This window comes from Neomonachus schauinslandi, chromosome 1 (genome assembly GCF_002201575.2).
Source record: "Neomonachus schauinslandi chromosome 1, ASM220157v2, whole genome shotgun sequence".
Taxonomy (NCBI): Eukaryota; Metazoa; Chordata; class Mammalia; order Carnivora; family Phocidae; genus Neomonachus; species Neomonachus schauinslandi.
Genome location: NC_058403.1, coordinates 60,010,032 through 60,031,255, shown reverse-complemented (window position 1 = coordinate 60,031,255; position 21,224 = coordinate 60,010,032). Strand labels below are relative to the sequence as shown.

General features: G+C 40.3%; 1 protein-coding gene across 2 annotated transcripts in view; it reads left to right on the top strand.

The window, feature by feature from the left end:
- LOC110582418 (limbic system associated membrane protein) overlaps positions 1-19,181 on the top strand; it is a 654,509-nt gene extending 635,328 nt beyond the window's left edge. The window contains exons 8-9 of one of the 2 annotated variants that reach the window (XM_021692443.1): positions 12,664-12,696; positions 18,885-19,181. In XM_021692443.1, coding sequence (XP_021548118.1) covers positions 12,664-12,696; positions 18,885-18,982 — 131 coding nt within the window. In that variant the 3' untranslated portion in view covers positions 18,983-19,181. The remainder of the gene's footprint in view (positions 1-12,663; positions 12,697-18,884) is intronic. The other variant, XM_021692444.1, reaches the window with a different exon arrangement.
- The last annotated feature ends 2,043 nt before the right edge of the window (positions 19,182-21,224 follow it).

The window sequence follows — 21,224 nt, the reverse complement described above, 5'->3', positions numbered from 1 at the left end:
GAGCCAGCAGGGATTTGAAGATGAATATTTTTTTTTGAAAATCCTAGCTCCCACTAAATTTTAATTTGATGGACATATTTCTCTTCTATGAGCTTTATGGGAAAAAAAATCTTTCAAAGTAACAATTACATTTGGGGATTAAGTTTAAGTAATTGACAGTCTTGTCTTTTTAATTAAAAGGAATAAAGCTGCCTAAGAAGAGCTCAGTGAGATTTGCAGCAGAAAATGTTGGCATGATGCCCCAAAGGGTGAGAAGACCAGGATCTGGAATGGACAGAAAATGCTGATGCAGGTCTCTCTGGTCTCTCCAGTGCACCCCCAGCAGAGCTGGCCTTGGTGTTTGTATCCGTGTGCCATTTAGCAGGAGGGAAGCATGGTGTTGTGAGGAGCCTTGCTGGGTATAGCCAGGAAGGAAGTCCTTTCTTTGGGGGCTTTGCTCTATGTTCAGAGACATTGTATGGAGCAAGAGGCCTTGAAGGAAGTGGCACTACTTAGAGTCAAAAAGAAAGAATACATACTCTTCCAGGAATTCAAACATTGACAGTGTCACCCCCTGACGAATGTCCTAGAATAGCCTCCCAAAGTATAAACTTGAATTTTAGTCTGCCCCTTGGTTCTCTTTCTTTTTTACCTGAAATTTGTATTCCTGCTCTCTGTACTTGATTTTCTTTTTCTCTATATTTTATACTATATTCACCTCACATTACATATATACTTTTTCTTTGACATCCTTCAAATAAAACCAAAGAAAAAGTTTTGATAGTAATTCATTCACTTCCAAACACTGGTTAGCAGCCATGCAAGCAAAGCCATTATCCCATCTATCTGGAGGACACAGCTACTTCTGAAGAGGCAAGATACAAATTAACCTTAGTAACAACTTCCCTTATACAGTCGCTCTATCCTCACAGTGGTCTTTCATCATCACAAGTCATTTGTAGGTATTAAATTAAACGAGCACCTCCGTCAGGGGGGAAAAATCAGCTTAAGTGGTCCCACCTTACATCTCCCCTTGTATACTGCTGTGAAGAAACACACCTGCCAAGTAAGAACACAGCATGACATAATGAGTTTGGAATTCCAATTTAAGGTGTTCATATGTACCCAGATGTATGATGGGAGTAGGCAGACCACTCACTAGGACTCCACTGAGAATTGTCAGCTTATATCCACCACAAATCAGTGGGGGGAGAGACTTTACAAGTCATTTATCATGCTTCCTAATTGGACCCTGGGGAGCCAAGCATCGCCATAGTTTACTACACTGTTTTGCTTATTACTATGCTGATTGTAGAAGAAAACGCTTCCCACATCTCTGTAACACATATGTATGTTTTAACCCCTAGACATTACCACTAACAGAGTATCTTTATTATAAATCATAACTGTCAGTCCATTCTACTTTAACAGTCCCATGCTTGTAACAATGGTTCTAAATTAACCACTCACCTTTCAAACCTTGCAGTTTCAGTATGACTTTTTAAACTGCCTAAGAGACATTGTTTGGGGGCAACAGTAGCATCTTGTGGGTTGAAAAAAAAAAAAAAGGAAATAGCTGTGTCTTGGCTGACTGTCCATTCTCTGTACTATCCCATTCTCTTTAGCCCACAAAACACCAAGCATTCCCAGCCATGTTCTATGTTGGAAAGTTGCTTGGCCATTCTAAAATGTTTTCTTGATTATACATGTAGAGTTTTTATGACTTGGAAGCAGGGAATGTTTGGAGAACAGAAACAACTATATAAAGGAAGGAAGAAAGAAAGAGAAAGAGAGTAAGGGAGGGAGGAAGAAAGAAGGAAAGAAAGAGAGAAAGAGAGGAAAAAAGAAAGAAAAAGAAAAAGAGAAGGAAGGAGGGATGGAAGGAAGAAATCAAATGGTATCTTGTGTGTTGAATTGTAAGTTAGAAAGTAAATTGGGAGATTTGTTCTATTTTCCTCCCTGGAGTTCCAGAACACAGGTAAGTTCATCACTGAAAGCTGCTCATTGTTGCAATGCTGAGAAAGAGCAATCTCATTCATTGGAAGTTGGTTTTCCCTTAGAGAATCAACCCTCCTGTGCTAAATCGGTTCAATTAATAGTGTGACTTCTTGTTCTGTATTTACATGTACTCTCCACCTGCTTTTGCTTTGTAGAGTTTCTTTTAGAGTCCACGTTTTCTTTTTCTTGAGATTTCTAACCATTAGGAACACAAGAAAGAGACTTCATTCTTGATGGGCAGTGCAGGTAATTTCTGGCCCAGCTTACCTGACAATGCACAATATGTTAATCACACCATTCATTCACTCGAAAAAATAACTATCCTAGGACCTTCTATGTGCCAGACTCTGAACGTCGTCTTGGGAATGCCTGTGGAGAACAAGCTAGACACAGCCTCTGCACTAATAGAGCTTACAGACAAGATGGGGCAGTGGATGATGTGTTAAGCAGTCATAAAAAAGTTTGCTAAGTTTAGGACACCTGTGTAGTATTTGGGGCGCACAGGATAGGGACACCTTAGCTAGCCTGGACTGATCAGGGAAGGCCTCCAGGTGAAAGGGAAGTTTAAAAGGCAGAAAGGACAAAAGAGAGGAGCAAACATTCCAGCACATACCAAAGTCTAGAATTCAGAGAGAGTTGAACAATATTAAGCCTAATTAATTTTCAAAATTTGAAAAAATATAACTTTTCCCAAATAGTTTCTTACTTCTCCTATTTTGCATCTGGCTTGTTCTAAAAAGAAAAGACATGTAGTAAACCAGTGGGGTTAAAGGTAAGAGAATCTGCATTCCCACCTCTGTTACTGTCTTAGGACAAGAAAGCATCTGTTGGCTTTGTTGTATAGATATGTAGTGATCCTGCATACCGTGTGGTAGGTAGCACTATGCTGGATGAGTTTTCTGGAAAAAATGCTGAGTGCCTATTATCTGGCAGAACATCTAGAGAAAACGTTCAGCCTCTCAACAGGGAGATTAGCTGGTAAATTTTAATTGTAGTTGTAGGAATGGTCAGCTTGTAAGGAGCCATCAGTATTTTCAAGGAGCGGCTCCAGAACCTGGTGGTGATGTTATATTTTGAGTCAATGACACAGCAGGAGCATGAATCACTGAGGCTTCCGGGCATTCTGAGTAATAAAGTCACTTGGGAGACGTCCAAAGCAGAACCGCCTTTACCAAGTTCTGGACTGTGGTGGTTAGTGCCATAGACATGAGTCCAAGGGTAACTCAGAGCACACCACCATTTTTAATCCCTTATCTTCTAATTTCCAAGAGCCTTAGAAGCCCTCGGAAATCTCACAAATTCATTTGTTATCTCTGCATCCAAATTCTGCAGGCCAGTTACCTTGTTTCATGGTACTTGAAATTTTTTTTTTGAAACATACAAAATGAAAACACACATTACATGGATTAAAGACAGTCTGGAATACCTTAGAATTTAAATCTAAAATGTATTCTAAAACAGATCTGCAATTCACAATTTAGGGCTGGGAGATGAAAAGAGAGGAAGAAAACCAGAAAGGATGAAAATCTCTAGAGACCTACCCATACCTGTGTTTTTAATCCTTTTTAGCAAGTCAAATAAATGAAGGCACAAAAGGCTTTAAAATATACATAAAATGTACGTTTTTAAACATGGAAAATATAATCTGCTTTGTACCGACAGCTAAGTAGATTTGGGGCTGGGACGTAGTTCTTTATTAAATGAGAAGACTGGTCTTTAATTCCGCAAGGGCAAAAGGCCAGGATGGTACCCACAGGTGCAAAGGGCACGCTCTAGATACAAGGGCAGAAACGCTTGTTTCTTCCGTAAGACAGAAACTGCACGCCTGGCCCTAATACCTTACTGACTGACAGCTGATTCAAATAAATTTACTTCCGGAGTTTGTCTAATCTTATATGTATTTTTAGGTGGAGTGGCCCAGGGAAACCCCTTTATTAAACTTAGACCCTTGGGCATTCTCTAACATTTTAATTCATTGATTATTAAAAATTAAATTTCTCAGGCTAAATAAGAAGCCCGTAGGATTTGAGGAAGCTGCCTTGCTGTAAGAGACTTAATGAAGCCCTCTCTTTATGGTGGGAGTGCTCAGCGAATCCCCACTTTCTGTAACAACCCATCTCACCATTGAGCAGAGCCCATAGAGGCTAAAGTTACATCACACACACACATAAAGTGCAATTATATCAAGCCTATGGTCAGAAGGACCTCATAAACCCCTATAATACATTTTTTATTGCATTGTCATTTCATGTTGTTAAGACTATGTTCCTTATAGGGGCGCCTGGGTGGCTCAGTTGGTTAAGCGACTGCCTTCGGCTCAGGTCATGATCCTGGAGTCCCTGGATCGAGTCCCGCATCGGGCTCCCTGCTCGGCGGGGAGCCTGCTTCTGCCTCTGACCCTCCCCCCTCTCATGTGCTCTCTCTCTCTCATTCTCTCTGTCTCAAATAAATAAATAAAATCTTAAAAAAAAAAAAAAAGACTATGTTCCTTATAGAAACTCAGCCTTACCTATCTTAGCTTCTGTTTGGTTTTGCTCTATGATACCAGCCAACTAAAAGAGTGAGAAAAAAAAAAATTCAGTCTCCTTGTAACGATGTCAACCCAAAGCCAAATATTATTTTCTTTTCCCTAGATTTAGAGGGTTTTAAAAAATGCATTGATTTGTTTTTATAAATACTTTTCTATTCTGATAATGAATGTTATGCATTCTCATTATGGAAGAACTTGAAAATACGTGAAACTATAAAGAAGAAAATAAAGATCAGATACAATCTCTCTCCTCAGAGATAACATCATTAATATGACATAAACAAATGTTTCATCTGAAGGTTTGAGCTTAAAAGAGTTAAGTTAGAACACCTTAGCCATTCTGTTTTCTGCCCTTTCTGAGGCTGGGCATGTGTCTGTGACTTGCCAAAGCTCACAGCCCAGGCAGGCCCGGGAGTAGCCCCCCTGCCCCGGGTCCGGGCTCTCTCCACAGCGACAGACACACTTGCAGCTCTTCCAGATCCCAGTCAAACCTGACTCCTCCTACCAGAGGTTTCCCTTGTGTCCCTTCCAGGATTTCCAGTGAGAGTTCCCCTTTTATAAGTTTGTCTCTTTTTAATGAAATGAGCATTTAAAACATTTTTTTCCTGATGCTGTTTACTGTAGAACACTTGGTTTCCAGGGGATTGGTCCATAAATTGACGAGAATAAACAGTGAGTCTCAAATATTTTCTTAGAAGACTTTATTTAGTTGAGAGAGAGAGAGCGCGCACGAGCAGGGGGAGGGGCAGAGGGAGAAGCAGACTCCCCGCTGAACAGGGAGCCCGATGTGGGGCTTGATCCCAGGACCCTCGTGGGGCTTGATCCCAGGACCCTCGGATCATTCCTGGGATCAGGACTTGAGCCGAAGGCAGATGCTTAACCGACTGAGCCAACCCAAGCGTCCCTGTGAGTCTCAGATATTTTATTCACATTATACAATAAGAAATTATGTCAGCATGAATTTTGTTTGGGCTTATTCTTTCTTTCAATTAGAAGTTATCACCATATGCCCAGAGTGACAAATATTTGGCTAAATCTTTCATGGCTCCAACTCACTCCTAAATAGCATCAAACACATGAAGTCCATTTTTAGGCCAACTGTTAAGGGGAAAAGCCCTCAGAAGTATTTGAAAGTAAAGTGTAAGATTCCTTTCATGACCTGAAGTTAGCTAAGGGAAGCCAACATCCTTCCTCAAATATTGATGACATGCTAAGACTTCTTAGTCTCCCCCAGCCAGTTTGAAATATTCTCTTAGTAGTTAGGATATTAGTCCACCTATAAACTAACTAAGAAAATAGAAATCAGGGTAACTGACTGGCTCTGTCTACAAAGTACGTGACTCTTGATCTCAGGGACATGAGTTCAAGCCCCATGATGAGTGTAGAGGTTACTTTAAAAACAAACAAACAAAAAACACAGCAACAATAGGAAAAAAAAAAACACAAAACAAAGCAGGACTAGCCTTAAGGTTAAGGTTTAGACCTATTTCTCTCTTGGCTTTTTCCCCCTGAACTACGCCCAGAATAGTTACTGTGATTCTCAGAGAACATTACTCCAGAGGTATTAGGCATTAGGGTTTGTACAACATGAATATAGTAAGTAGGAGAAAATAAAAAAAACTCTAACAATTAAACAGAAGTCACAGGCATATCTTTTTGTATGTCAAAAAAACAATAATAATAATACTTGTAAGTAAAAGTTGCCTAAAGTCTCTGAGTGGAGAAACCTGCGAGAAAGAAATTAATAACTTTCTAAGCTTGAAAGCGGCTTTGAAAATTGAATTAATGTCCTGCTTTTAAGCCACTATAATAATAAGGATTTTGTTTTTCAAAACTGTGACCAAAAAAAAAAAAATAAAAGCCAGAGCACCTAAAACATAAATTCCCATCGAAGAACCTTAAAAATGTTATGCTTCAGGTCTTCATCATCAGTGAAAGAGGAAGAGGCAGCACGTCGAATCTTCTTCATTTCCTTTGTTAAATTTTTTAAGGATTTTAACCCCATGCCTCTCTCCCTTGTTCCAGGCAACTGGAGGGTAAAATCCCCATTGAATTTGGACCTTCCCTCTCTTCTGAGCATACAGTCTTACTAGATCTCCCAGAAGGAAAAAAAAACAAAAAACAAAAAAACAGTGCAATTAATTATTTTAAAGTCCTCAAACTAACATGTCATTTTCAAAACCTAAAGTGCATCAGATGACTAGCCTTATACAAAGAGTTGTGCCGTACACAACGGAAGAGGGAATATTCCCTTGTTCAGATGGCGGTGGCAGATTAGAAAGTGAGCCATTCATGTTCAAGTAAACATGGAATTAGAACAACCATACACAAATGATATAGACCCCAAAGCTCTGTACATCTTACCTGGGGCGGGGAATGAGTGCTTAGAAGCAGGGAGTTCGAGGTAAGTGGTTAAGAGTCAAGAGTCAAAGCACTGAAAATCAATTCTCTTTATGGATTTGTTGTACCCTCATCTTGACTGTACCAGATAGAACTCAAAGAAGACAAAATGCCATAATTGTTCAGAAACATAGACTTGAACATTCCCTAGGGCAATAAGGGATTTTCCAAACTGTAAACTCTGTAGAGTTTCCAGGGATGCATTTCTCTCACTCTCATATCACTCACTTCAATTTCTGGGCAGAGAGAGAGGCAGAGAGAATGAATCACACCACATCGTGGAAGATGAGAGGTAAGAGGTCTTCTGGTCTTTGAACAATAAAAGAAGCTAGGGTTTCTATCTTCTAAGGTTTCAATTTTCATTAGTCAAGAGGATATTCTCTTTTTTATTTCTTTTTTCTTTTTTTAGAGAGGGAGAGATGGGAGCAAGGGGCAGAGGGAGAGGGAGAGAATCTTAAGCAGGTCCTACGCCCAGTGCGGAGCCCAACTTAGGCCTCAGTCTCATGACCCTGAGATCATGACCTGAGCTGAAATCAAGAGTCAGACACTTAACCAACTGAGACACCCAGGCGACCCCAGTCCAGAGGATATTCTTAAGTAAACCTCAACCACCCAGAAAATTTTCTACCTGACCGAATTTGGGGACTGATGAAAGGACTTCCTCATCCCATTTGGCTCTCCAAATGCCTGATTTCCCAGCAAAAATTTTGCCTTTCCACCAAGGCATGGTGGTTCCAAAAGGAGAACAGAATCTTCCTCTACCTAGAATCCTAGCTAGGATAGATCTTGAGGTACCAAATGATTCAATTGCTCTTTCATTTTTTCATTCCTTCATCCACTCATCTATGCATGGGCATTTATTCAGCAAATCTATTGGACACCTACTCCATGCTAGAGAAATAGTGAGCGGAGACTACACTAGTGAACAAGGAAGACACGGTCTATGCCAACTGAGAGGCTGAATCAGCTCTTTCCGATGCTGCGTGTTTGTCTAACATGGATGGGTATAAAGAATCTGAAAGTTAAAAGTCAAAGACAGGTTAGAATAAATGTGTCATGACACTTGCCTTTTCTAGTACTAAATTCTTTCCCCCATTGCCTCCTTGTACCCCATCAGCAGGAACTAAAGTCTAAGCATTTGGCAATAATGCTTCTAGAGAATTCTAGAACTTTCTGTGTACTAAACTCACCCACAAAGTTTTGTTCATTGTATTGCTACAGTAGATTTATCTTTTTATTCTTTGGACTTGCACTGCCATGCTTACTTGTTAAATGTATTTGCTAAAGCAGGTACTTTTTGTACCTTTATACCTAAGAGGTATAAAAATCATAGGTTTCAACTGTATTCTAATGAGTGTGTCCAGGAAATCCCTACAGAAATAATATCCTTGCCAAGTCAGTTTTACTCAAGAATTTGGAATCACCTTAGCACTACAAAGGGAAGAATAATTCTCAGTTGCTTAAGGACAACAAATTTTTTTTTCTTTTCTGTAAGAATAGGAAAGACTCCTTTTGGAAATGTAGCATTTCGTGCTGGCTCTGACTGAAAAAAGTTTTTAATTTTCCCACTATTGCCACCTGGTGGACAAAGGCAATTTCTTTAGACAGCATATAGGAACATATCTTTGTATTACCACAAGATGGCAGCACACAACCAAGTTTTCAAAATGCCAGGCTCAAAACATTCAAGGTTTTGCTTCTCAAAACAGAATGTTCTATTCCAACAGAGAGGATGAATAGGAAATAATAGTACAAAATAAGCACTCTGTTTTGTTTTCCTAAAGATAAATGGAATTCCAAGTCTTGAGATCATTAGTGTTTCAATTAAAAAGAATGAAATGTTGCCATTTTCAACAACGTGGATGGGACTAGAGGGTATTAAGCTAAGCATAGTAAGTCAGTCGGAGAAAGACAAATATCGTATGATTTCACTCATATGTGGAATTTAAGAAACAAAACTGATGATCATAGGGGAAGGGAAGGAAAAATAAAATAAGATAAAAACAGAGAGGGAGGCAAACCACAAGAGACTCTTAACTGTAGAGAACAAACTGAGGGTTGCTAGCGGAGAAGGGGGTGGGGGAGATAGGCTAGAGGGGTGATGGACATTAAGGAGCGCACTTGTTGGGATGAGCACTGGGTGTTGTATGTGGGTGATGAATCACTGGTTCTGCTCCTGAAACCCCAGTGCTGCACTGTTTGTTAACTAACCTGAATTAAAAAAAAAAATGATTAGTGTTCCACAAACCGGTTTATTTATTGCAATAGGGAGGGCTTCCTAAAATTTAACTCATAACCTAGTTTGCTTTTAAAGTTATTTCAAGCAAATGCATATTTTTTATCTGATTTTTTGTGCTATTTTCTTCATAGAGTATAATATTTGGACAATGTTTTAAAATCCTTCTTTTAATGAACACTTTTTAATTAATTAGCAGGGGAGTTTCTGTTCCCTAAGAGAAATATTTAGACATGTAGACTCTTATCCAGGCCTGTGTCACTGACTGGTTCACCCAGGCATATTGCTGGTTTTCTCCTGACCAAAATGCTGCCTGGTCAGTCTGCCTCCCTATCACTTCAGTGTGCTAACATCTCTTGATGTTTCGTTCATCCTTACTGCTGCAGTAGATTTTTTTGTTATTATTATTCTTTGGATCTGCACTGCCATAGCTTCCTTGTTAAGATATATTTTTCTCTTTTCCACCAAACTGACAGTCCTCTCTAAAGGGGATTTTACCACAAATCTGATAACAATAACTCTCATTCATTGAGCACTTACTATGTATCTAGCAGCATTCTGAGTACAGTATGATAATTAGTTTATCTAACCAGTAGCACGAATTTATAAGGAGCACGTTGATTAAATTTGTTTTACAGATAATGAAACTTAGGCAAAGAGAGGTTGAGTGATATTTTCTAGCTTAAGCAGAACCATTGGTCTTCCTGCCTGCCCAGGTTCCCAAACACTTGCTTGGAATTATTCCCATGAGGCCTGTGGATCAGGGATGGAGCAGGGGAAACCAAGTATTCTTGACATAAAGATGGTCCCGTTAGGGATCTAGGCCTCTTTGGGTGAAAAACAATCATTCCATGACCTTGTAGCACCCTTATAAATTCCAAAGAATGATAAATTGAAAGATTTGACCAAAGAAAGAAGGGAAGTTGCCCTTTGCACAAGAGTAGAGCCAAACTGTCCCCAGTTGATACTGAATCATTGAAATATCCCAGCGAGAACCCTGAAGTTATATAGGCTATAGTTCCATAGCCTTACTTTCCTAAAAACACCAGAGGGGCATTGTAGGATAGTGGAAAGGTTCTAGTTGGAGAAGTGAGAGCCCTAAATTTCAGTCTGAGCTTTACTCTGACCCTGGGTAACTGATCATACAATTCTAAGTACGTTCTCTACAGTGCCTTTTCAACAATTTTTAAGGCAACATACTTATTTCAAAGAAAAGTAGTCAGAGTAGGTATTATGAAAGAAAATAAGTGGCAGTGTGTTTAATATACAATTGAAACATCAGTAGTCTGATGATCAGCATAGTCAATAGGTAGAGTTGTTTCATAAACAAAACAGTGTTTTGTTTTTTTTTTATCTTGATGGAATCTGGCTTCACTTCTGGAGTAAGAGTGACATTGGTTTCTGGCTTCTGCTAAGAGAGGAACAGAATTCTCACTACATCCTTCTGTACAGGCTTCCACACAGAAGACTTCAATTACCTGTGCGAGGAACAGACTAACTCTTCAAAGACAGAAGGACAGGTTCCAGTGGCTTTGAGCATCTTCAGAAGTGCAGCTAGAGGCCCACCAGCAATCATCATACAAAAGAACATTCACACTAGGATCCCCCAACCCACATCTAACCAGTTTAGGCAGACTGTCCTTATGTGTAGATACAGCTTGCTGTTGGGAGCAGCCTGGCTTACATGCTGTTTGAGGGCTTCTCCTTGTGACCTCCTTTGGATAGACAAATGGAAAATCTGTGAAGGAAATAGATTGCACCGAACCCCAGAAATTTTGCAGACCTAATTCTGAAGATCTTTGTGCTAAATCAGGTCATAAGTTAGCTACTCAGGCTCTTGTTGTTTTAACAGTCTCAGGCTCTGTTAGGAGGATGCTTGGCCTATATTTATTTTTCTCATATTTCAGTGATTCTAAATCTGCTCTGGCCCATTGTGCATTCAGAGTGCCTTCATGCCATACTACAAGAGGGAACAGGAGCAGAGAGACAGCCCTGCTTCCTTGGAACTCACAGTCCAGTAGTGAAGACAAGCATTAATCAAAACATCAGACAAAGGTATTTAAAATTAAAACTGAGATGAGTGTCATGAAGGAGAGCAGAGCTTATAAGAAAGGGACTTAATTTTACTAAGGAGACTAAGGAAGACTTCCCTAACTTCTGAAGGATGAGTGGGATTTCTAGTAGTGATAACATTGGGCCATTAGCCCTACAACAACAACAAAAAACATGATCCCATGGAGAAGGAAGGAAGGCTTGTGGGCTGGGATGCAGAGATGTTGAAGCTGGAGAGATAAGGGAGGAGAGCCATGGATGCCATGCTAAGGATTTGGGTCCTTATCCTGGAAGACACAAGAAAGCATGAACAATTTTCAAGCAGGACAATGAGGTAACCAGATGTCCAATTCAAAAAGCTCTCTTTAGCTTCAGAGTTCAGTCACTTTACTTCCTTAGTGAAAGTGTGTTATTGGGGGTGCAAGGTCATGTCCTGATCACAGAGAAGACAATCCATATCCCACAGCCATGGTTTGGGCTCCTATATCTAACTTACCATTCAGTTGGTCCTGAAAATCAAAGTGGTAGCCTATGGAAATTTTCCACATTTACTTCTAAAGATCTAACAGTATTGTTGTTTAGTTGATAAAGTTTCTCAAAAGGGAATTCATGTGTTTGACCACTATGAGCTCTTCCAACCCTGAGATTTATACATTTAACAAGTATTTATTGAACACATACTGCATGTCAGACTCTAATCTCGGCACAGAAATACAATGGTTGACAAGTCAGACGCCATTGCTGCCCTCAAGAACATTTATTCTGATGGAGGAGATAAACTTTAACCAAGCAAATAAGTAAATTTATAAAATGATACCAACTAGTGATAAATGCTAAGAATATTAATAAAACAGGGTAGAGGAATAGAAAGTGACCTAGGGTACCATTTTGATAAGGTGATGGGAGAAGTTCTTCCTGAGTTGGTGTCCTTGCAGTAGAAATCTGAATGAAATGACTGTGTGGGCCATGCAGAGATCTGGGGAAGAAACATTGCAAGCGCATAAAACAACAGGTGCACAACATGTAAAGCTGGAAAGGATTTAGTATGTTAGGAGAAAAGCAAGGTCAGCTGGCTTGAGTGGAGTAAATCAGGGGCAAAACGGCAGGAGGGGGTTAGAGGCCAGACACATTCTATCATCCCATTAAATTGCAGTCAAGAGTACTTCTACATGCCATTCTCAGAGTTCTTGTACTTGTCTATACACATAACATGTAGCATCAAGTGTTTGTAGTTGGAAATTATTTTTGCCACCTCCAACTGAACAACATTTGTTCCAACAAAACAATCTCTTTCCGTGTGCCTTTCTTTCGATCTCTACCAGTACGTGTTCCTATTAGAATGTTCTTTCCACCTTTTGTCCCATTCTCCTTTCAGTGGAGAGTACCAGATTACCTTTGTGCTTATTCTCAATTGATAAAAAAATTTTTATCTGTTTTTTTTTTGTTTTGCTAAATGTTTCTTTTTTAGAAATTGGCACCACCGTGCACTTCAAGCAAAAAGGTATGGTTCTTATTTCTGATTACCTACTGTATGTTAAAATTAAGATTTCTTAGCCATATATTGGAGTCTTATACCCTTGAGTTTATTTCATCTCAATAATTTGTGATAATAATTTCCATAACATATTTGCCACTATGTTTTCCAGATTGTGAACTTTCTCAGTCACAAAAAGCCCTGATCCAACCTATGACCACTATGTCACTTTTGACAGCTATTCCTTTTTAAATCTCTGGAACTGAACAAGTTATCCCCCTCCCACTTTCCATATCCTAAGTGGCCATGGTTAACCCTTGCTGAGCTGCACTTTTGGTAATGTTCCCTGCCCAGTGACTGGGCTCTCGTAAGAGACAGAGAGCCTACTTACTGTCCCTTGTTGGCTATTAAAATAGATACATTGCTAAAGGAAATAGAGTAGCATCTCCTAAAATGAAGCATTGAACAGTTAATATTCTCCCTGCCTCAGTGTTCTCACAGGTCTTCCTATAACCTCTCCCTTCTGCAGTACACCCAGCTGCTGGGGTCTCCCAGGAACAGCACCACATGCATCCATCAGCCCATGACACAGTAATCACCCACCTCTCCCTACAAAGGCAATGCAATCAGGGGAAAACTTCATGAACTGAAATCCACGATGCAAACAATGACCAATTCTGAGGTGCCCTCTTTACAAGTCCAACATAAATCCTTAACAGTATCTGTCCCCAGACCTGTATGGCCAGACAACAGCCTCCTTAAGTCCTCATGGCCACTCACTTGGATTGGTAATCGTCTCGTATGAAGATGTTTTCTTCTCTGGGCCCCAAAGGGGATGAGACAACCCAGGTCATTCTCAATTGTGAAAACCTATTCTTGTGGGAGTTAGACCCTACCAGTGACCAGCATCCACAGAGATTATGTACACTTTGTTGCTTACTCCCAGGAAAGAGTCAGCACCTTGTTTATGGCCAGCTCCAGCAAGTCTTCACATAAGGCAGCAGAGACGAAGCCACCAGAAATACATACATTGAACCAAGATCATCTGGGGCAAGAAGGTGTAAACCCGTGTCCCTTTCAGCCCTTCTTCTCTCCCCAATGCCATGATTATCAATTACATGTGAATTTTAAGCGGCTAGTGTTAGTGGAACATATGACATCTTAGGGTGTTGGAGAAATAGGGCGTAGGGTTTTATTTCAAAGACCACTGAGATAAATTCTTAGTATCACCCAAAGGAATTCTTAGTATTGGCCTACAATTTCAAAATTTTGTATGCCAAATATTTGATGCTGTTTTGTTGGAGAAGATGTGATGGACTTTACGGTGAGAATACTTTAGGCTTATTCAAGACTCACTTTATACAGAGGGGAGATAATACATAAAGAATTATGTAGGAGGAACCCAAATTTAATTCTAAGACATTGCTCAAATTAAACATCAATTTATCCCCTCTTCTATGCTCCAGACTGGAGAATATAGGCTTTAATCCTCAATTCCATCCTGCAGAGGAAGTGTACTGGCTGAACATAGAGAGCAGGTGGCGCCAAAGTCAATCTTATCAGGCTTCCCTTTAAACATGGCTTTCCAGGACAAGGAAGGGCTTTAGCCTGCACATTTACATAGTATCTAAGAGAGATTTTAGAAGATTGTTTTTCTCCTTTGCTTAACAATTGTTTTGTATTCGAGTTTTTGTTTTATTTTCAGTCACTCGGTCAGTCCTTAATAGTTCTAAGAAGAATTCAAATTAAACTTACCTGGTCTTTCTTCTTTCCTTGCATGGCTCAACTACATACAGGAATAAAATTATTATTGACCTTGATTCCTTAGTGGCTGAAAGGAATGCCCGAGGATCCCTGAAGCTGTGATTAATGTTTTGTTTTGTTTTAAGGATGATTATTTTGAATAAATCTAGTCCTAAATCTAGGAATGAGCCCTAAGTACTCAGGAGAAGCAACAGAAATGCACTGGCTAGATTTGAATGAATCACAAAGTGTCTCCAAGTGCATGCTCTCTAAAGCAGGTGCTGGAAAATCACGTTGTACTTTCTTTGAGATTTTACTGAAAGACAGTCAATTGGCTGCGCTGTGCATCTTGCATCAAATTCGTGTAGAGACTTGCCGAAAATTCTCATATCCCGCAATTTCAGGATGCTTTATCAACCTTGTCCTTTTTTTTTTTTTAAAGATTTTTTTTTTTTTTTTAATTCATGAGAGACAGAGCGGGGGAGAAAGGCAGAGGGAGAAGCAGGCTCCCAAGGAGCAGGGAGCCCGATGCGGGACTCGATCCCAGGACCCTGAGATCATGACCTGAGCCGAAGGCAGACGCTTAACCATCTGAGCCACCCAGGCGCCCTATCAACCTTGTCCTTAATCACAGATTCCCTTGTAAAAGCATTGTTCTGGCAAAGTGCAGTCCAACATTCACCTTGATACAGAGTCTCACTTATCATCCTGTCCCGAGGTTGAGAACCTTGACCTGGGTGTGTTGAGTCAAGATTCTCAATCTTGCGACAGCTGAATTTTGCCCCTTCGGGTCAAACTTTATTTTTTTTTTTAAGATTTTATTTATTTATTCATGAGAGACAGAGAGAGAGAGGCAGAGGGAGAAGCAGGCTCCCAAGGAGCAGGGAGCCCGATGTGGGACTCGATCCCAGGACCCTGGGATCATGACCTGAGCCCAAGGCAGACGCTTAACCATCTGAGCCACCCAGGTGCCCTCGGGTCAAACTTTAAAAGCCTTGACCCAATTCACAAGCTGATGCCTTTGATTCAGAGGTATTTCATGTTTTTCTGTAATCCAAGCTTCTATAGTTAATAGCAATGATGATGATGCTACCATTTATTGAATGTTTACTAGATACCACACATAAAAGTGCGCACACACACACATAAACACATATAGAATGTGGCTAAATGCCAAGATATGATTTTTGTCTGTTTTATGAAAAACATGTAACAATTTTTGAATTGTGGTTCTATTTGCCCATCTATTCTTAAGGCTAATTTATGTTTACAGACTCTTGCTTTCATTATATCTGTCAGTATATAAAAGCACTTGCTGAGCCTGGCCATCTGGTGTGGGAAATAAGATTTATCATTTGCATTTCCACAAATAAGCAGAAATTTCATAACTATGAACTAAAACATAATTAATGATTTTGCTGATTATTCTTCCCTGAAATAGCCATTAACTGAAGTAGTCTCCTATGCGGTCCTATATATCTATAATTGCATACACACCTGTGATGATGTTCCAACTATCATTCATTTACCCTTGCATTTTTTTTTCAAGCTATTTATTTACTCTCAAAACCAATTATGAAAAGAGCAAGTCATATAAGCACATCAAATAGCTATATGAGAGCACTTAATAAATAATAATTGATAGAAGTGAAGATATCCTTAACAGATCCATGAAATGCATTTCAAATATATAATAATAATTCTACTAAGGATAAAATTAAGATTATTAGCACAGTCATACTGGGATTCCCTACACATATCATATACTAGCATGTGAAAATAACAGTTAATTCTCAATTGTATCTATTAAAAGGCCAATAATATGTGTGTACGTATATCATATTTGTATATATGAGTATGCATATAATATATACTTCTCTTTGTATCTGCGGATATATGTGTGTACATACATTAGCAAGAATGTTATATGTGAACATATTTATTTAGGTTCATATATGTATATATTGTATTTTTCAATGATGGAATTTTTGCTTTCTCAAATACTTACTGCTCTTCAAATAAAATGATAAGACTAGGCTTTTTAGACTTCCCCGGGTACCACTCAACTCCAAGATGTCTGAAAGATAATCTAGCCTGTCCCAGCACTAAAAGTGAGGTTAAGGACAGAGGCAAAATTAGACTCTTTCTAAAAACGTTCTGTTTCACACTATCCCTAGGGCAAAACAAAAATCATTTTTGCTTGGTCCTGTGAGGCCTCAATTTGTGTGTAGTCTTTCTCTGTTTTGGAAGCTGTCCTGACCCACTAATCCAAGTAGATGCCATTTAAAGCATATAGAGGAATTAAAATGATAGGGAAATGCATTACCATTTGGCCAGAAGCCCCTAGGAGTTGCCACTGAGAGAACTTAAAGGTCACAAAGGCCAAAAAGGATGGTGGTGAAGGGTGTGAAGGGTGGGCTATGAAAAGCATGGAGCTGCGACTCTGAACACCTGTATTCTAGTGCTCGGTCAACAATTCCCATCAGGTGCTTTTTGCAGAATACATGATCTTCTTGAACCTAAATTCCTCATGAAAGGCATGAACCCGAAGGTAGCAAAAGTGTCTTTTATTAATACAATCCTATAGCCACTCAGAAACTTAAAGAATTGACTGATTGAATATTTAAATTGTTTACTCTGTATCTCCATAGCTTTCCAGATAATAAAGCTCATTTTCTACCATTTCAAAGTTTGCATATATTCATATTTTTAGAGTAAATAATATTTTTAATATTCTCAAGAAGACATTCTAGTAAAATATATTCTATTGAAAATTGTTTTCAAAGATAATGGTTGCCTCCATGTCGTGTATTGTTTGTTCTGGCTATTGTTTTAAGCACTCCCAAAATTCATTTGCTGAACGTTTCACTCCTTCACTGTGGAACTTCATCACATAGTGGTGACAGGCAAAGACTGGAGCCAGCCACCTGGGCCAAAACTCCCCTCCTCCTCCAAAACTCCCACAGTACTAGCTGTGTAAATGTATGCAATGCCTCTTACTATCTCAGTGTAAAAAAGGGTTCATTATAATGCCCGTCTCATAGCATGGTTATATGCTTACATGCGTAAAGCATCTGTGACAGTACCTTCTAGTAAGTGCTGTGTAAGTGTCGGTTTTATTTGGTTGTTGTTGCCATTATTTATATAAAACACAGATTAGGAGGACATTCTTGAATTCAACATTTTCCCTGTTATTTGACCTCTGATCTGATATGTTTGTAGACACTTTTGGAAACATTCGCCTACCAGAGGACGCTTCCGTTGCACATGCAAACCATCATAGGTTTAAACACACACTCGCGCACACACGCACATGCACACTCACATGCACATTCATTCACACACATTGATCAGCATATGTGCCCTCAAAACTGCAAAGTGAACCAAAATTAGTCACATTGATTTATCTTTCGAACATCATTGTCCAAGCATACAGTCTTAAATCTAAAAATCTTTGTTGTGAAAAAGACTAACATTTTCTTCTTGTAATGGATCTATATGAACAGAACTATACAGAAGGAGAAAATGGAGCAAGCAAAGCATAGGAGACAAGCTCTTGGGGCCTGCATTTTCTGCCCCAATTCTCTCCTTTCTGTCAACACACATACGCCTTCTCCACTTTCTTCTCCATTCCAGTCTGCCTCTTAGATCCATACCCACATGCCCCAAATTGTGTCCACGTTGGGAAAACTAAGGTGGCAGTGGGAAACATAGAGGCTGCCACTCCTGGGGAAATTCCGGGCAAGTTCCAGCCTCAGTCCTGCTTCTGGTCTGGACCTGCCTCCTAACCTCCCTAGGTTTGGTTGTCGTCGTTGTTGTTGTTCCTGCTGCCTTTGCTTTTGATCTTTAAAGTTGTCACATGAAGAGTTGGGACCAGATGATTCCCAACTACCTCTTAAGACTCTACAAGGAGTTGACTTATTTTCCACGTTGCAGCTCAGGGGCCATTCAGCCATAAGTGTTCCTTGGAAGCAATTCCCCTTCCCATTAACAAATAAATAATTACCGCTTCCCCTGAGAAATGAGAGTTTCAGACTGGTCCCATGTTTTATTGATGGAGACACTGTGATGAATCAGCTGGAGGAGCCCGTGTCTGGCTGCTGAAGGACCCTCACCAATGCTTGGAATCTTAACGAGGGCCGACATCACAGTGCTATGCAGAGCAGAGCGTGCGAGAGGAGGCTGGGTGAAGAGGACCCCGCTGCACCAGCACACACATCAGTGATAGCCTTCTCCAAGAGCATTTTATATTCAGAAGTGTTCAACCACTGATAGCCCTTGAGATACTTACAACTCAAGGAGAAGCACTTAGGAAAGGTTGGGAGCGCTTCTTGGGCTGTACATAAGCGCACTGACCTTGAGGTGCTGGTACCTGGCCCATTCTTACCTCTGGTACTGTCAGCTGTCAGCTGTAACCTAGAGTGAGGCTGGATGTAACTATTCTCTTTCCTTTTTTCTCTTTTGCATTGCAGGGCCTGGGTCGGTGAGAGGAATAAATGGATCCATCAGTCTGGCCGTACCACTGTGGCTGCTGGCAGCATCTCTGCTCTGCCTTCTCAGCAAATGTTAATAGAATAAAAATTTAAAAATAATTTAAAAAAACACACAAAAATGCGTCACACAGGATACAGAGAGAGAGAGACAGAGAGAGCGAGATGGGGGGAGACTGTTTATTTTACAACTTTGTGTGTTTTTAAATGAAGGGGGAAATAAGAAAACGAAGAAGAAAATACACTTAAAACCATTTTAAAGTCCATCAATAAAAACTTAACTATAAATCAGGGTGGGAAAACTTCTACAAGGATATGTGTATATCAAAGCAAATGTATACTATATAAAGACTACATCGTGCTAAGGACACCCGGATGTTGTAAAAATAGGAGGAGTGAAGAAGTGTCAGATGGATATTAACCCCCCCACACACACTTTATCCTTCCTTCATTCTTTTTCATCTGTGGAGAAAGAAGAAATAAGGTCTTGCCTTTGGTGTTTATATTTCCATCATCTTTTTATTTTGTTCTTCATTTGAGCTGATTCATAGCCATTTCAGACTATCAGTGGAATCCACGCTGGAATCCACTATCTCTCCAACTTTTAAGACCATCTCCTCCCCCTCCAGTGTGTTCTATCTCCCCCACATCCATCCCAGAGACTCCCTTTATACCCCCCCATCCCCATAGCTGCTGCTTCTCTTCACCCCCTACCACACCCCCCAGCACTAGTCATGCCGCAAACGCTAGGAAGTGCCATTTTAATTTTCTCCACTGTGCGCGCGTGCTCAAGTCTCTCGCTCTCACGTGGGTGTACATGTGTGTGAGCGTGTGTGTGTCTCTCTCTAAAGCATGCCAAGGGAATGGTCCATGTGTACATAGACTCATTGTGCTGTAGATACTGTCCCGCACTGTAATTGTGAGATGCGGCTGTGACAAGTTGCTGGGGGACATGGTGGGGAAGGAGGCATGGAGCAGAGTCCCCCAACCTCCCCCATGGCTGTCGCATGACATCAGTGTGTATCCACACCAAGCTGTGCCCCTTCTAAGGGCAGAACCTCATATTCCTCCTAGTCCAATCATCAGAACCCAGTCGAGAGTCACTCAGAATATCACTGTAAATGAAAGTGCCTACTATTGACGGGGTGAGCAAACAGTAGAAAGAATCAGTGACGTCAATGAGGTGACCTAGGAGAGAAGGTTTCTGATTTCACTCTTGTTTCATGAGTCTGAGGAATTCATGTATTTCCTGGCTTTTTGCAGGCTTGGACCTGCTCTGTTGCAGGAGTGAGTAGCGTGTGTTGAGTAAATCCCAAGAACCAGGAAGGTCTCCAAGTGTTAACTCCCAATGAAAGGTTGATGAGCCACATGGAGATCCTAAGCAGCCCTGTTGTGCCCCTTCCCTGATCTTCAAATAACACTGCATTTGGCCCATGGATTCCCTTGAGCAGAGATTGTTTCCTATTTCAGATAAAATATAGTGAGAGTGAGCAAGGCAGGAAAAGTAGACAGATGCGCAGGTCCCTACTCCTTTTGTAGAGATGTTGGCAGAGCTCTATACAAAGCATTGACCATAACAAGAAGGAATCCATTCCTTGTGCTCCTTTGCAGATTTTTGTCCTGGTGTTGTAAGCTAATACTTTATTTGGTGGCCTGCACAATCTCCTTTTTTGCTCCACTGGTAATGTTTGCAGCACCATTGTTCGCAGTAGTCCATCATTATCCTAGGCCAGGCCGCTGGAATATATTCCACCTTCCCTGCTCACTTTTGGCTTCTGGTTCCTGAAAAAGATACTGTGGGGGGTATGATGTCTAAGTTTACATCGACAAGAGTCATCTGAAATGTGAGTTAGTTCCTTAATCAAAAGAACTGGGAAACTTGTAATAATTTAGGTCAAAGTTGTACTCACACCACAAAGCTTGGTATCGCCACAACACCAGGATTTTCTTAGGAAAGGTTTTGCAGAGAGAGCTGGCTCTCTGTCTGTAGATGTCTTTGTCAGGAAACCAACGAGTGCTTTCACTTAAACTATAGGAGGCATTGGAAGTGGCTCAGTTTATGAAAAGACAGAGGATTATTACTGAGGTCACAATTGAATGTATTTCAGAAGAGCCAAATATGGTACCTCCTTTAGTTTTGGAACCTGCAAAATAGCTGTCACAGAATATAAAACAGGAAACATCCTAACTGCAAATAGAAAAAGGAAGGAAGAGAAGAAGAGAGGGAAAAAGTGGAAAAGAGGGAAGGAAGGAAGGAAGGAAAGGAGGGAAGAAGAAAAGACAGACCTAAAATGTCTACTGATAGATTTCATTAATTGAAGG